We start from the raw sequence: 16839 nt of genomic DNA on the forward strand, positions 1-16839 counted from the left end.
TATTTAGAAAAATTTAAAATTTCCTTTTGAGAAGAAATGAACACAAAGCTCTTGTAAGTATGGAGAAGAGAGGCTGAATGGAGAGTCATGTAATGGGAAAAAAAAAGAATCAAGTTAAATCACCTACAAATTACCTATAATGAATGGCCTCATTATATAGGCCTAACACGTACAAGTACACTTAATCATTTTTTTAATAAATTTCTTTTTCATTATGTCAGCCAAAAAGTTGGAAACGCTTGTGGTTCCTTGTACTCAGAGGTTTGTCTGGGACTCCTTTGTTTGTTTCTTCATGTTTTGCTGATTAAACCTGAATAAAAACCAACACAGAACCCATCACTGTGTCCTTAGTGATCTACCTGATAATAATCTAAGTCTTGGGCCATATGGGGCTCAGGGATGTGTGTGATCTGCCACAGGACGTTGCTGGCAAGCATGGCATATTGGTGCACAGTTGTAGTCCTAGCACCCCAAGATGCGCACGCAGGATGACCACACTTGCAGGTGCAATAGACTCACAGGTGAGTGTGTGTCCCAGGCAATTTACAGATTGAGGGAGGCTGTTTTGAGGAAAAAAAAAAACCTCCAAGCGAGGGCCGAGTTCAGTCCACAATAAAGGGGTAGAGCAGCCCAGGTGTCTCTGGCAAGAAAATGAGACACTGGGCCATTCAGAGCTCATTCAGTAATAGCATTCTTCTCTAAGCCTTTGTCTCCATTGCCTCCTTCGCCATGTCCAGACATGGGAGATGAGTAACGACCGAGAGAATAACATGATGCTTCCTGCGGACACATGATGAGACTCTTATGATAGCATACCAGATCTCTGCCGCTTCCAGCGAGAACAGAAAAAAGGAACCTACAGGAGGCCGAGGTTAATAGCTGTTCACTCATATTCCAGGGAACTACGCAGAAGGATACAGTGGAGTGACTCAAACTGCAGCACATACAAGAAACACCTGTGAGGCTTGTGAAAGAATTATGCTAGTCCCAGGCAGAGCAGTTCTGTTTCATTAGGTCGGGGGCCTGGCCCTTAGCTCAATTCTTTAAGTGGCTGCTTCAACAAAGCAGTCAGGCTCAGGTTGCTGTGGTTTGATCCCCAGGACTCAAACCTGCCCTGAAGGCATTCGGAGCCAGAAAAAAAAAAAAAAAAATCCTTCTGTTTCATTAGGTCTAGGATGAAATCCAGAAATTCACCTTACTAAAAAATGTTCCCGTGAGACAAGGCTTATTTTTTTAGTTTTTTATTTTTTTAAAAGGGATTTTTTTATTTTTGGTGGAACCAGGGATTGAACTCAAGCCCTTGCACTTGTCAGGGAAGCCACTTATTCCACCAAACCATCCCCCTGGCCCTGAGACAAGGTTTAATAAGCACCTATGCACACATAGTGTGTTGTTCCTTGTGTTACAGACGAAGTTATAAAATCATGAAAGGTCTCTTTGCCAGATAGTGAGATTTGGTATATTCTGAGGGTCATGAAAAAGTCGAAAGCTTTGGGCAGGGACTGAGATGATTAGCTTGCTTTGGGTGGCAGACAACTGGTCAAACTGCAGAAATGTCACTCAAAAAGGTTCAATCTAAATGGACCAGGGCATGTCAAAACCAAACAAGATCCCAGAGCACTTGAAGTTTCCATTTAGGGTTTTGCAGGTAATTTATGTGCCAAGTGTGAGACACAGCTGTGAACAGTTAGCTGTCCTGGGCTACAATATCCTAATGAGAGCAAGAGAAGGACAGGTTGACACTCCAGCAGGACATTTCAAATACAGACTTTGGGATGCTGTGAAGCAATAAAATCAGATCTAATGACATGATCCTGACTAGGTGATTTGTTAGAGAAAAAAGTCCAGGAAATAAAAGGTTCCAGGTCAAGTTAAGAATTGGTACTGAACAGGAAGCACATATATTATATATCTTACAGAAAGGAGCTTGTGCTAAAGAAATAGGCCCTTTGCTACATATCTGTATCTTTAAATAGGTTTCTAAATCTCAGCTCTAAACACCAGACTGTAGACTGACAGCAAAGGAGGGACAGGCCTCAGGATAAATAAACCCCACAAAATTCATTATGTCCATCTCTGTTTTTAACCATTCTTTTCAAAGGACTTTTTGATCTATGTATTAAGATGTCCTCTCCAGAGAGGAGACAAGACTACTGTGAAATCCTTCAATAATGCTAAGAAAGTGGAAAATGTATCCTTTGATTTCTCTAGCATGCAATGAATCAGATTCTGTTTTTCCCATACAGTGTGATAGGTAACAGGAAGAGGATCACTTAACACCAACTTTTCTTAAAGAGGTTGCAGGTCAAGGTAGAGGCTGCCAGAGAAAACTGAGAAAACACTTTTGTATGGCAACTGCTGTATCAGTCAACAATACATTGGTTGCTTTTCTTCTGGAATAGATGCACTGTGATGATTCGGGTTCCAGGAAGCATCTCTTGTGATCCATCATTAAACCGTTTCCCCGCAGTTCAATGTTGGGTCCTGGACCCTTACAACATCTGAGTGGTGGGAAGACGAAAGAAAAAAGGCAGTCGTTACCTGACAGTCCTGTCATCCCTCATAGCTCGGAAAAATTAACTTTTTTTTTTCTGCAAAGCCAAGGAAATGTTGGCCAACCATGCCATCTTTTAAAATACGTGACACAAGAACCTCACAAATTCAGAGTAAAACCCACTGACATAGTGACTGTATGGGGACAGCAGAAAAATATCAATTTTAAAAGGGCTAAATGCACAATTATAGTAATCATTTCCTGGTATTAAGGAAGTGGTCTTCTAAAATTGCATTAGGTCTAGGTCTCATACACCTAAGCACGAAGTCCTAACTTAACCACAGCTATAAACATTTACTTATCTCTCAAACCAAAGTGAGTAGGTAAGGGTGACAATATCAAGTCTCTAGGCACCTCACAAGGGGCCCTTAAAAATGTTTATTCAAACCTCATAAGGCCAATCTGGAGCCGAGTCAACACTGAGACAAGCATACTACTCTTTGTAGTGAGTGAGACAAGTGGGCGGCCCTGAAAAGGACCTTTTACTTCGTTGGAGCGCACATGCCTGAGTGCACTCTTAGCCGCCGAAGCCGTAGAGCGTGCGTCCCTGGCGCTTGAGCGCGTAGACCACGTCCATGGCGGTGACCGTCTTGCGCTTGGCGTGCTCCGTGTAGGTGACGGCGTCGCGGATGACGTTCTCCAAGAAGACCTTGAGCACCCCGCGAGTCTCCTCGTAGATGAGTCCGGAGATGCGCTTGACGCCGCCGCGCCGGGCCAGGCGGCGGATGGCGGGCTTGGTGATGCCCTGGATGTTGTCGCGCAGCACCTTACGGTGGCGCTTGGCGCCGCCCTTGCCGAGACCTTTACCTCCTTTGCCACGACCAGACATAGTGAAGACTAAATTACTTGAAAGAGCTACACTGACTCATGCCTTAAGGTGACAATTCTTTTATAGGGCTATGTCGGACCTGTTTGAAACCTTCAAACCAGGGGCGGGATCTGTTCTTCCCGCCTCCCGGAGCTTTTTTTTTTCCTTGCTCAGACTGGTGCAGAGGGGTGGAGCCAGAGGCAGCAGCCAATCGTGAAACAGCTAGGAACAAGCCAATTAGTAAGGGTTACAGGAAAAAGGTGAAGCTGAGGCAGTACTTCAGATTTCTCAGTGTATGAAATGGGGGTACGTGGTGTTACTCCGTAATTACACATTAGTTTTAAGGAATTGATATCATTGTTTGGGCCTTCAGTATTTTATTGATTAATGTATGTGTAGTTGTCTAAGCAGGGTCCTTTGGCAACCTAGTGAGGGGTAACATACAGACTTGCTAGTCATTCAGTTTAAGAGCATTGAGGGATCCACTGAAGATTTATGCGTGGGTAGATCCTGAAGGCAAGAGATCCTACTTCTGGGAACGCGAGGCTTATGGCTTGTTTGTATCCTTAATCAGGAACAGCTCTCCAAACAGCCAGCATCATAGCGTTCAGCTTCAAGAGTATGCTCCATGCAACTGCTGTCTGGCCTTGGCTAAGGTGTATTTTTGCTTTATACACATTCTTTGTAGAATAATGCATCAGTTACATGTCAGGAAGTCAGAATTCATTTCTCTCCTAAGACAGAATCCTCAATGTAGTTTTGAGAGTCCCTCAGAATGATGAATACCTTACTCACCATGATATCCATGAGAAGTTTAAGTTCTTTGGGTAGGAGGCTGGGATTTGCCATGATTAGTGGAATAGGCCGGATTCATCATAACTGTCCCTTACATGAAGTCTTACCCTAGTATACACACGCGACATTCAAGAAATGTGGAAAGGAGATACACAAATATTCCGATGTTTATTTTTGTAATTTCAAACCAGAACTTAACTTTTCTAAATGATATGAATTCAGATAACAATGTAAGTGGCATGAAGTGCTATTCCTGCAGCATTTTAATTGTCATTAATCCAGCAAATCATTTAAACATTGCTTTTTCACAATGTTGTAGCTTACATTGGCAGATCTGGCTGTTGTATGTATTAATGAATAGTCACATAATTATGTTAATATTTTACTAACTTTGATTTTTTAGATGTTTTGATGAGATGTTAATAGTGTTTCTTTTGTACTTCCATGTATTTTAAATATAACTATTTAAAAACATAGAAAGGGCTGAAAACATAAAACAGAAAAGCCTGGCAAGCACAATGGCCTGAGTAAAATCCCCAGTTCCGCAAAAAATAAAAAAAAATTAAATAAAAATGTACAAACAAATAAATGGTGTGAATAATAAATAAGTGTTCTACAGGGTCCTGAGATGGTCAGGAGATTCTAGGATCCATAAATGTGCTCAGAGATGCATTAAGAGATCCTATATCTGAGGATGACCCACTAATACTATAGACTGCTAGTCAGTGTTAGATTGTTTAGTTGAATTCAAACACCTATAGTATTTAGATGCCAATAGAATATTCACCTCTGACAGGACAAAAAAAAAAGGATACAAAGGAAAGATCATTTTGTTTTTTCTAAATACAAAATAGGATAAATTTACAGCTACTTTCACTTAACTCAATGAGAAGAAAGAGGTGTACTAATAGTGTTTGGACAGGATATCGTGTCTGCTTCTTGTACTATGGATAACCACTAAGAAGATAACAATGTATACTATATTGATTATCAAAACTGTCCTATTAATCAGCTGTGAAACTGTCTCATTCATATTTATTTCTCAATAAAAATAAAAAAATCCTATATATTCAGGAATGCAATGCATATTACTAACAATAATCTAATGGAGACGTGGAAGGATAAATGACACTGATATTCTTATTAATAATAAAGACATTATTTATGAAATTTTCTGGGAAAAATGTTCTAAGTCTTTACTCAACTTGTACAACTGGCAATAAAATATTCTAGAGATTAAAAACGCTCTCCAATTTCAATAGTGGAACTATATCTGTAAACTCAGAGACCAAATGTCCTCTTGATATGCTTGAGTGTACCCCAGAATTACTTTAGTAGTCACACAAGATACACAGCAGGCTGTCAGACAATGTCGCACCAAGCACAAGAGGAAGGAAAAGCAGTTCTCATTTTGCTGCTTTGCTGTATATTATTGTCCTAACTTTGTAGTTCCTGCTGTACTATCTTATATGTAGGTAAATCTGTTATTGATTCTCAATAATAAATGATATTCTTTCGCTCTGGGCGCAGATCATTTTGTTCCCAGAATTATTTTGTTTGTCCAGAATGTGAAGGTGTCTAAATTTCCACTGAAGAAAAAAGCCAGTCGACATTTTACTGTACGAGGATATTTTCCCTTTACCCTACTTTTCTATGCCCTGTACTTATGGTGCCCATGAAATGTTTCCTGTGCAAAACATTCCAAGATCAAGGGGTGTTCAACCTCTGAGTTGAAAATATGAGCTGTACCAGTGACCACAAATTTCAAATACCTGATTCCAGAAAAGGCCCTTAACTTCCTCATTGCCTGTAAAACATGCAAACCCTTACTTTGCTTTGATACTTTGGAGTCAATGGCTTCTCTCAGGTCTCTATCTTAAATAATGCTTTTCTCTCTCAATTTATTTCATACACTGTTAAGTGTCATGTTACTTTACATTACAGAATGATTGTTGAACAGAAATTCTTTTTACAATATTACTATTGCAATTCTTAGAAAAAGAGGCAGGGTGTAGGCTTCTCAGAGATCCAAAGCATAAATGAGTAGCAGCTACTTATTTATTCCTTCTGTTCAAGATTCATTTCATTTAAAATGAGTAACAAGGATTAAACAGCAGTGCAGTTGCAGTGCTACCCAGAGCTCCACTGGTTAAGAAAACATGAATTGGAACATCAGCCATGATGGCCAGAATCAGCAACAGAAGACATTTTGCTTCCATTTTCATCCTGTTCAAGTTCCACAAACTTGCTGCACGTATTTTAGCACATTCTTTTACATAAATCACTACCTGTAGCCCACCTGCATGGTGGGGCACACCTGAGATTCCAGCATTCAGGTGGCTGAGGCAGGATGAGTTCCAAGTTGGACTATTTACAAGTTCAAGGCCAGGCTGAACTGCGCTGATGGATGCTAATGAGAGAAAGGAAGAAGGAAGGCCACAGCTCCATACTTCTGTGTGTTTATAATCTATTAGGCAGATTTAAAAGTGAATAGATATGCAGATAATTTGACATAAATTACGATGACTTTTAAAGAGCTCACTGTAGGAATTCACTTGATCTTAGCCAAAAGGCCAAGAAGCAATTTGGTGTAGGAATTCAAGTAAGACAAAGAGCTTGCCCTGTGTGTGATGGGCCACACTGGATGGTCTGCTTAAAACAGACCATATGCACAAACTCTCAGCTTTAACAACTATATTTGGAAAGTGGGTGGCCACTGAAGCCTAAAATTCTATCTGAAACTGCATGTTCCATGACTTTTGTTTTAAGCAGAAATGTTACAAGTGAGAAACATTGGTGGGGTGTAAGGCTTCCAAAAATAAGGCCTTCCTGTACATTATATTCAAGGTCATCACCTCTAAGCCTGAGAATGCCCCCCACCCCATGCCTCCTCCCAGGTAGGCAATGGCTTCTCTCTAACCACACTCAAAGCACTGGGAACCTTGAAAAGAAAATGCCTTGTCACGGTGGGGTTAAAAGCGTGGTTACCCAAGGAACAATGACACAGGCAGAGGACACTGTGCCTTTCCCTTCAAGCTCATGTCAGGATTTCCAGCTAAGAACAAGGGAGAGAATGCTGGCACAGCCACCAACTTCAGGAAGGCAATAGGCTGGCTCGTGACCACACCTAGTAAAAGAACCCCTCAAAGGGTGAATTACTGGGACTAAGGATGCCATAGCCTCCAAAAGCCTAAGGAAGTGACTAGGAGCATAAATAAAAGTCATACCTCTCAGAAGCAAAGTAATGAAGCCCAGAGAAGTGAAGCACATCTAAATTAGGAAGTGCCACCCAGGCCAAAAAATAGAACCTAAGTATTCCCTTAATCTTTGTTGAGGATGGAGACTTGTTTACCTGTGAACCACCTGCCATCTGAGTAGTATGGTAGTGCTACATAGCTTTTACAAAGGTAGGTGGCTCTGAAAAGAGCCTTTGGGTTGTTTTACAGTGGTTCAAGAAAACTTTAAGCTCTCTCCCCGCGGATGCGGCGCGCCAGCTGGATGTCCTTGGGCATGATGGTGACCCGCTTGGCGTGGATGGCACACAGATTGGTGTCCTCGAACAGCCCCACCAGGTAGGCCTCGGAAGCCTCCTGCAGCGCCATGACGGCCGAGCTCTGGAAACGCAGGTCGGTCTTGAAGTCCTGCGCGATCTCGCGCACCAGCCGCTGGAACGGCAGCTTGCGGATCAGCAGCTCGGTGGACTTCTGGTAGCGCCGGATCTCGCGCAGCGCCACGGTGCCCGGCCGGTAGCGGTGCGGCTTCTTCACGCCGCCGGTGGCCGGCGCGCTCTTGCGGGCGGCCTTGGTGGCCAGCTGCTTGCGCGGGGCCTTGCCGCCGGTGGACTTGCGCGCTGTCTGCTTAGTGCGAGCCATTATAAACTCAGTGAGAAAAGAGGAAAATAATAAAATGGAACCTCGCACAGCCTAGCTGTATTTATATGTAAAGAGAGTCTCATTCTGATTGGATCAGGCAACTATTACCTTACAGCTAGGGACACAAGTATTGGTGGCTACATTTGCTTCCGGATCACTTAAACTTCGATAGCATTTCGGGAAAGAAAAAAAAAAAAAAAACAAAAAAAAAACCCAAAAACCAAAAAACATCATTTGCTAGTCTTTCTCCTTAAACTGCTGTTTTCTAGCTTGTCTCTTGCGGCGTTCTCATGCCTTTCATTTCAGATGTTCCTTCTGAGGCGATGGTACATTGCTTACAAAATAAAATTTTAAAAGTTGTGCACCACAAGTTTTTTTTTTTTTTTAAAGGTTGGCCAAACAAATTTTAATCCCTATTTATGGAGAAAATTTAACCTCACATTAAACATACTGGCATGTAAACAACTTTTAAAGATGTTATAAACGTGTTGTGATCATTAACTGAAAAATTACAAATCCAATATTAAACTAAGCTTTCAATTAAAACATAACTTTGACATATAAGAGCACACATAAACCCCAGGCATTATTATGTCTGTACAAAATGTATCCAGTTATAGATGGCCTGGGGAACATACCTTTCTTTCTACTCGGGTAGAGCATATCTTGATTAGGGGCCACTTGACTTCTAGAAATGTAGTTTTGTCTTACTTATTGAGGGCCAGACTCCCTTTCAAAGGTAGTCCTGGCTACTTACAGACCTAGAACTCCTCAGATTTGTCAGACCTTGAGGACTTTCCACCTCAGAAGGCTTGCAGTGATTAACTTGTAATCGTTTGATAAAGTAGCCTGAGACTTTTGGTTACATTCCAGGAATGCACTGTATAGTTTAAGTATCTTTTACACCGCGAAAGACAAACTGCGAGAAAATACCCATTGTAGCAGGAAAACCAGTGCACTCTTTTTCTGAATACATGGGTGGCTCTAAAAAGAGCCTTTTGTTTTGCAATACTGGGGTCCTTGTAAAGCTGCTAAGCTCACTTGCCCTTTGCCTTGTGGTGGCTTTCGGTCTTCTTGGGCAGCAGCACGGCCTGGATGTTGGGCAGCACGCCGCCCTGCGCGATCGTCACCTTGCCCAGCAGCTTGTTGAGCTCCTCGTCGTTGCGGATGGCCAGCTGCAAGTGGCGCGGGATTATGCGCGTCTTCTTGTTGTCGCGGGCCGCGTTGCCCGCCAGCTCCAGGATCTCGGCCGTCAGGTACTCGAGCACGGCCGCCAGGTAGACCGGGGCGCCGGCGCCCACGCGCTCGGCGTAGTTGCCCTTGCGCAGCAGGCGGTGCACGCGGCCCACGGGGAACTGCAGCCCGGCGCGGGACGAGCGCGTCTTGGCCTTGGCGCGAGCCTTGCCGCCCTGTTTGCCGCGTCCAGACATCCCTAAACCAAACAGAAGGAATCAACAAAAAAAGAGGAAAAGAGCAGGATAGCTACTTAACCAAATGGCAAGTAATTATACTTCTACTATGGATTGTAAATCGCAATCTTTGATTTGCTAAAGCAGTTGTACAGACCAACCAATTGCAAAAGAGAATTGAAAGAAAAAAAAAAAAAGTGAAATTTGCATATGACCCATGACCGCGCAAAATTCTCCAATGAGAGCCTAAGATTTTAAAAACCACGTTTGCGTAAAGGCCCTGCAAATATTAATGCTGCTTTCGCAGGAAAACTATCATTTCTTTCGTCCTTAGGTTTCTCAGTTGTGTTTGCCATGCCTGAGCCAGCGAAGTCGGCGCCTGCCCCGAAGAAGGGCTCCAAGAAGGCGGTGACCAAGGCGCAGAAGAAGGACGGCAAGAAGCGCAAGCGCAGCCGCAAGGAGAGCTACTCGGTGTACGTGTACAAGGTGCTCAAGCAGGTGCACCCGGACACGGGCATCTCGTCCAAGGCCATGGGCATCATGAACTCGTTCGTCAACGACATCTTCGAGCGCATCGCGGGCGAGGCGTCGCGCCTGGCGCACTACAACAAGCGCTCCACCATCACCTCCCGGGAGATCCAGACGGCCGTCAGGCTGCTGCTGCCCGGGGAGCTGGCCAAGCACGCTGTGTCTGAGGGCACCAAGGCTGTCACCAAGTACACCAGCTCTAAGTGAGCACGCTCGCTGCAGCATACAACCCAAAGGCTCTTTTCAGAGCCACTTATTTTCTCAACAAAAGAATTGTAATGCCTTTTTACTTTTGCCCTTTATATATTACAAATTAAGGTAATAATGGTTTTAAACACTTGTCTCCCTTTTGCATATTTTACAATTATATTTCTTTAGGTTGGTTTTTTCTGTGTTAAGATTGCGTTGAATGGCATAATCATTATTAATGCAAATTTTTTTGTCCTCTAATTTCCAAACTTTTTAACCTAATCCCTATTACTTTTCCGGTGTGTGGGATGGGTACTGTAGCCTGAGTGAACTGCACTTCCAGACAAATCTTGTTCTTAGGTTCTCACTTAAGTTTTTGGTCAACAACTTAGTAATACTGGTGTGTGTATTAACAGTACACATTTGAAACAATATTTTTCTAATATGTAGTTTGTACGTTTGTGTGTCCTCCGATGTGGAAATTAGGCCAAATTCATTGTGGCAGAATATCGGTAGGATTTCCTTCGAGAATGATAGTATACTTACAGAAGCCAGTCACTTTAAAACCTTGTAAGTGACATCTGGTCACTTAGTGGATTACATTCATTAAACATCAACTCCCTTTTCTTTAGGGGATTGCAAGAGCATCAGTATCAGACAGCTGGGATCACTGTGAAGCTTCAGATGTTGCTTGTCAATTACAAGAAGAAGTAACTTGATACGGAATTTCCAAGTTTCTGGAAAAGATTTTTACTTTCTGTTGGTCACTGTCTAGAATGGCTGGTTGGATTGTGGGGTAAGGCACCTAAGGATCCTCGCTGCCCTGTGAGCAGTGGAGAGGTCACTGCCGGATCGGACACCAGTCTAGACCTTAATATTTTGTTTTGTTTTCTTTCTTTCTTTTTTTTTTTTTTTTGGTTGATTGTTTTTTGTTTTCCCAAGTGGAATATTGTTGGGCTAGCAATGTAGGGAGGTGGAAAGGAGGAGATAAGGGCCAGATGTTGCCTTGCCAATAGTATCCATCCTATAGTGTCTCCTTCTGGTATCAGAACTTTGTTCCATCTTTTTGGTTTTCTTCCTACACTCTCAGAATCATGTTCATTTCCCTCTTTCCCTAGCTGGCCCAGGCTTTCCTTCTGTCTTCTATACACTAAAATTTTGAATTTTCTCTGTGTTCCCTGGCTTATATATTATTCTTATTGCTGTCTACTGTTTTTCAATAGTGAAGGTCACATTGTGCTTTTTAGTTTGCCAATAAGTATATACCTTTCCTTAAATTATTTTTATAAAAATTATCTTTATTTGTTTCTATTGTCCTGAGTGGATATTGACTGGTGGAACCAATCTCCCTTGGTTTATAAGTGGCATTGTTACTTTATGTATTAATACATTGGGTTGTCGAACTTTTAATCATGTGAAGGACTTTGATTTTTTTTCCTTGGTCTCCAACAATGAAATTTCTAAAGCATCTCTCACTCTCAGTTTTGCTACTAAATAAAACAATTATGTGAAGAGTCATAAGAAGTGAGGTGTGTTTAGTGTAGGGTACAAGCCTGTCAGCTAACGGTGCTTTGCCCAGGTAGGTGATTTTGGTTGACTCAGGATATTTAAAGATGGATAAAGTACCTGAGAATTGTGCTCAGTGGTAGAGTGTTTGACTAGAATATTTTAGGCCCTCAATTCAATCTCTCATTCCTTAAAATACTACCACCACTACTAGAACTATTAATCTACTGCTCAAACAGAGGAGGAATGCAAAGAAATCAACTCTAGATGGAGGAGAAGATAGTTAATATAAAAATAATTCCTAAAGCTTTAAGACATTAAATTTTAAAAAGTGTTTTTTAAAATTTCTATTAAGACATCGCTGAGAATATATAGTATTAAATAGTACAATAGATTTTGTGTTTTGCCATGTAAATGAATTTTGGTTCTTATGCCCTTTCTCACAGTGAGACTATTAAAATGTAGGCTACTGGCATTCTTCTCAAAAGACTTATGATACGAGGAGTCATTTCAGATAAGTTTATAATTTATGGAATTGTCCCATGGAATCCAGGCCGTAATATGGGGAAGTACCACCCTCTCACTTCCTAGGTCTTTCGATCTTTATGACCTTGATTGTAGGAGACTAGGTAGGAAGATTAAGCCCTCATGTGGCTGCTCTAGTGAGGAGAGAAGAGGGGGGCAAGCAGGCTGAAGCAATGCAGGCTCCAAGGAAAAGTTAAAACAGTTAGGATCCTGTTGTTTACCCACATATGTACCAAGGAGGGTGGGTGGCAGCTGAATCCTGTGATACTCTAATTGCTTGTACCCCTGTCCGAGTGAACAAAGGCAGGGTGAGCCAGTCTGGGGAAGGCGGAGATACTATATTGAAAGGAGACAAGCATTCTTTGGCTCACATTTTCTCCTAATTCTGTCTCTTTGCTTTTCATTTACTTAGTCCTTTTATTAGGCACAAAGCTTAGTTAGGCTGCCTTTTATACCTGATGAAAGAATCCATTCAAGACAAACAGTCAGTGAGGTAGCATTGGTAGCATTTATTGTAAACTACCAAGAGAATTATGGATTCACTTGACAAAGCAGGCCAATATTGCCAAGTTCCCATCTGCACCAAGTGATATTTTGAATATCTCTGTCACTGGCTAACCTGGGTACCTACTTGTAGGAATAATGGGAATTTAACTAAAGCACACATTTATACACACAAGTTTTAATTGGAAAGTTATGAAGGAGATAGGAAAGTACTCCAGTTCATGGAGCTTGAGGGTTTCAGCCATTACATGAGTTTAGCCTGGTCCACCCACAAAGACAGGAGACCATGCATTTCTTAAGACTTATCTGTAGCAGACTGCCACAATTCTTTTTCCCTGAATGGTGGACTGGGTTCTGTTGATCATTGCTAGATCTCATTTCTGCGGTCATAGTATCTGAGTCCTGGTGTCATAATTCTGGAATCTTTAGCCTGGGAATTTGTTTTGTTCCCAGGTCCTTAGAGGTTCACAACAAACAGGTGAGACTATGTAAGCAAGATTATGAATATTGTTCCTCCAACTTTTAAAAAGACCCTCCGTAAATAATTAATATGCTTATCTGTACAGCTGAGAAGTAATGTGGCCACAGTTTTACAGCAAGAAAGGGTATAAAATAAAAGTCAAACTCTGCTGTACTTTTAGTTATCTCCTGGGCAACTACAGGCTCAAGTGATAAGTAGTGGTTTATAGTAAAGATGGCTTTCAAGGCCCTAATTGTCCCAGAAGAAACACAAGGCATGTTTTTAATCATCAGCAGGAAAGGGCTCCATGGGTTCTCTTCCTAGTTCCCTATCCCTGTGGTGACCCCTCACTATATTGTTCTAGCACAAAAAAATTAGGTCCCCTTTACCTATTTCAGAGCAAAGTAGATCCTGGTTTATTTCTCAGGTGGTTTTCTCAATTCAATTTGTTTCAAATCTTGAGGTTTTTGCAAATCATCACCAATACTCTGATATTTATATGGGACCTGGATCTCATGAGCAACATAATGCTGGAAATAAAGGAGAAACAAATATATGAGCTCAGTAGTCAGGAGAGGTTTACTTAGAATAAACCTGACAGAGACTTGTTATGAGGACAAGATTAAACACTATCATACAGGCTATGAGGCTTTTGAAAACTAGGATTATAAGCATGAAGGGTACCTCTGAGTGGAAAAGTTCAAAATGGGCTGTCGGGGAAAAGGAATTGTGGAAATCTGGTAGAGATAAGGTTTAAGAAATGCATGGTGTGGTGTTGTCTGTCAGGAGCAGGGATGAAGAATGTGAAAGGAGTTATGGGGTGAAGCCATGGGCATGGGCCTCATTAACCGGTGATTACACATTTTCAGGGGCTCTGATGGCACAAGGGGATGGAAGAGGCTTGCAGTAACCTCCTGTCAGCATAGGACGGTGGTGGTCAGATTCTTTCATTTATAGGATGTAACATTCTTTTTAGCTAAAGTTTGAAAATACAAGCTTGTGTGGATCTTATCTAGTGATGAGGAAAGTGAAGGCGAAGTTCATCTTTGCTTTCCAAGTATTCCCTCAGCTGCTAGTCTCCAGCCTGGAAATGACTCTCTTCCGGATATGACTGCAGCATCTTTTATAAAACAAGTGTCACTCCTAGGATTCAGGGACCCATGATGATTATGAAGCTTATCAACATTGTACTTAGAAGTTATTTTTGAATTGAAAAATGTCTTCCTGTTCTTTGTTGATGTTTAGTGTTTCCTCAGTGGCTTGAGTCGTAAGAAACTTGAGAAAGAAAAATTCATTTAAATCCAGTTGGAGGCCCTTTGAAGAACTCTTCCTAGGGCCAGGGAGATGGCTCCGTGGAATAATCACTTCCCTGACAAATGCAAGGGCCTGAGTTCAATCTCCACTTCTGCCAAAACAACAACAAAACCCAAAATGCTTCTTTTTCTCATATCATCAGTTTGTAGGCTATAACAACCAGGAATGCTATATGCCTTTTTTTATAGAACTACATGCCAGGTATCCAGCTATTTAGGTAGGATAAAAGAAATAACAACAGGTAGAAAAGAAAGAATATTACAATTAAAACATGCTTTTCGAAAGTCTACGTCTCTGGGGACCCACTTGAGGTAACCGAAGATTATCTATGTGGGTCAGCTTAGGCATCTCTCCTTCAAGTTGCGTGGCACTGAAAGTTCCTCGAGTATGGTGCAAGTTCTTAAATGTATTTATGTGAGCAAATAAAGAACAGGAACTTGGCCCAAATTTAAAGGTACAGGTTGAAGCATTTCAAACAGTGCTTAAATTACCTATCTTAAAAAACAAATCAAACGAAAAAGAATTGGACTCATACTAGTACACTGATCAGTATAATTCAGGGTATGGAAAATCTTTTCACTGGGTTTTCCTCTTCTCATGGACAGCCTAAGTGTTCCCAGTTCTCTGAGCAACCTGCCTCATTCTTCTGAACACCGGCACTCCACTTCTGAATACAAACTTTTAAAATGAGCCTAGTGAATTCTTTAAGTGCCTTTTTCTGATCAGTCCTGACACTTCCTTTTCACAACAGGAATTTAGTGAATCTTCAATTTATTCTACAGTGAGGGTGGGTTAAGTTTCTATATCTCTCCTTAGGGAACCCTGGGGTCCATTTGGGTGACAACATCCAAAGGACTGCACAGTGTGTGACCTTAAAATGCCATGGTGCTTCGTGGGATCATGAATCTCACTAAGGTGAGCTGGAGATGCTGGTCTGATTTTAGCTCAAGAACTGAAGAGAATTTTACCCCTTGTTTTTCTGGTACTACAGTCGACCTTGTCTTTCATTCCTTGTCCGTTTCTATTGTAAGTCAACAATGTATGGTCAAACCATTGTCGCAATGCAATTTATATTGCAATCTATTGATCTAACTTCCTCTCATATTTCTGAGGTGATTGTATAGAGTTCACTTGCAAATCATGGTATAATTTTGCTATTAATGTAGGTCAATAAGTGGACTTAATTCCACATTTAACTTTATCTTTTGTTAGATGATAAAAGTGTATCACAGGGGTGGTATTGTACTGCATATGTGTATATATATGTATATATGTATATATGTATATATTTTATATTTTGGGGACAATAATTATAGAATTTGATAGTTATATAATTTCAGGTCCGGGAAGATGAGTCAAATAGAGGCATTTTTCCTCTTAGAATATCAACGTTCAGTACTCTAAATTATAGGCCATGACTATTTTTATTAATCAGTTTATAGATAGCAAACTGGCAGTTTTATTTTTTAGGGTTTTTTTTTTTTAGTTTTTTATTGATTTTAGTCTTTGTTTATTTGAATATTTATACATATTCTTGTGTATATGTATAACATACAAGTGGAAATTGTCTTTACTGTGGAAAAGAAATATAATAGAAAGTCTTTTTTTCTTTTTGCCAGAAGTGGATTGAAATTATGAAATAGTTTATGTCTATACATTTAGCATTTCTTTTGCAGAAGCCATTCATAGTTGATAAACTTAAATACTTGTAATTATTAGACACTGTGTAAATCCTCACTGTGCAATATATGCATATAATGATATATGTATGTAGGACTGGAAAGTCAAAGTAGAAATACAGTAATTCTTTTTCATTAAATGTATGCCTAATGAGCGCCGCGCATGGTCTCACAGGCCTACCGTCACAGCCCTCAGGAGGCTGCGGCAGAAAAATTACTGAGTTGGAGACCAGCCTGAGATACAAAGTGAGCTCAAGGCTAGCCTGATCTGAATAGTGAGACTTCTCAAAGACAAAGAAATTAAAAAAAAAAAACAACAAAACCTTAACATAATGCAAGACAGAACTGATAAACCATGCACTGAAATATCTCCAATAACTCCAAAAATTATGTAGTTCGAAATTAGCTATTTCCTCAAGAAATAAAATCTGATTTGGTAAACAGAAAATTTTAAATGTACCTATCCAAAAATCAGTTATGCTCATTTTTCAATTTTATTGCATTTCCTCCTTTACTTTGGAGGGTTTATACTTAAGAAAATTTGTAGATTACCACTTCACTTGTGTTATCAACTGCTCCCAAGCATACTGTCAAAATTATTAACCATGTTTACATCATTCTATCCAAAAAGGTAATACATGTTAATAGGCAGCCAGCAAAAAAACCTGTAATGGTGGTTAACAGCTGTTACTTATT

The 16839-nt window shown here is 40.9% G+C and overlaps 4 protein-coding genes across 4 annotated transcripts; 1 reads left to right on the top strand and 3 right to left on the bottom strand.

The window, feature by feature from the left end:
- Positions 1–3070: 3070 nt before the first annotated feature.
- On the bottom strand, positions 3071–3389 carry LOC101575881 (histone H4). The gene has a single exon (XM_023700032.1). It carries the CDS (start codon positions 3381–3383, stop codon positions 3072–3074), a length of 312 nt encoding a protein of 103 aa, XP_023555800.1. The 5' UTR covers positions 3384–3389; the 3' UTR covers position 3071.
- A 3530-nt stretch (positions 3390–6919) lies between these two features.
- On the bottom strand, positions 6920–8176 carry LOC111812286 (histone H3). Its single transcript, XM_023700023.1, has one exon. It carries the CDS (start codon positions 8027–8029, stop codon positions 7619–7621), a length of 411 nt encoding a protein of 136 aa, XP_023555791.1. The 5' UTR covers positions 8030–8176; the 3' UTR covers positions 6920–7618.
- A 637-nt stretch (positions 8177–8813) lies between these two features.
- LOC101576685 (histone H2A type 1) lies at positions 8814–9500 on the bottom strand. The gene has a single exon (XM_004640110.3). It carries the CDS (start codon positions 9457–9459, stop codon positions 9067–9069), a length of 393 nt encoding a protein of 130 aa, XP_004640167.1. The 5' UTR covers positions 9460–9500; the 3' UTR covers positions 8814–9066.
- A 274-nt stretch (positions 9501–9774) lies between these two features.
- On the top strand, positions 9775–10214 carry LOC101577086 (histone H2B type 1). The gene has a single exon (XM_004640111.2). It carries the CDS (start codon positions 9793–9795, stop codon positions 10171–10173), a length of 381 nt encoding a protein of 126 aa, XP_004640168.1. The 5' UTR covers positions 9775–9792; the 3' UTR covers positions 10174–10214.
- The last annotated feature ends 6625 nt before the right edge of the window (positions 10215–16839 follow it).

Source organism: Octodon degus, unplaced genomic scaffold (assembly GCF_000260255.1).
Source record: "Octodon degus isolate 3935 unplaced genomic scaffold, OctDeg1.0 scaffold00119, whole genome shotgun sequence".
Classification (NCBI taxonomy): domain Eukaryota; kingdom Metazoa; phylum Chordata; class Mammalia; order Rodentia; family Octodontidae; genus Octodon; species Octodon degus.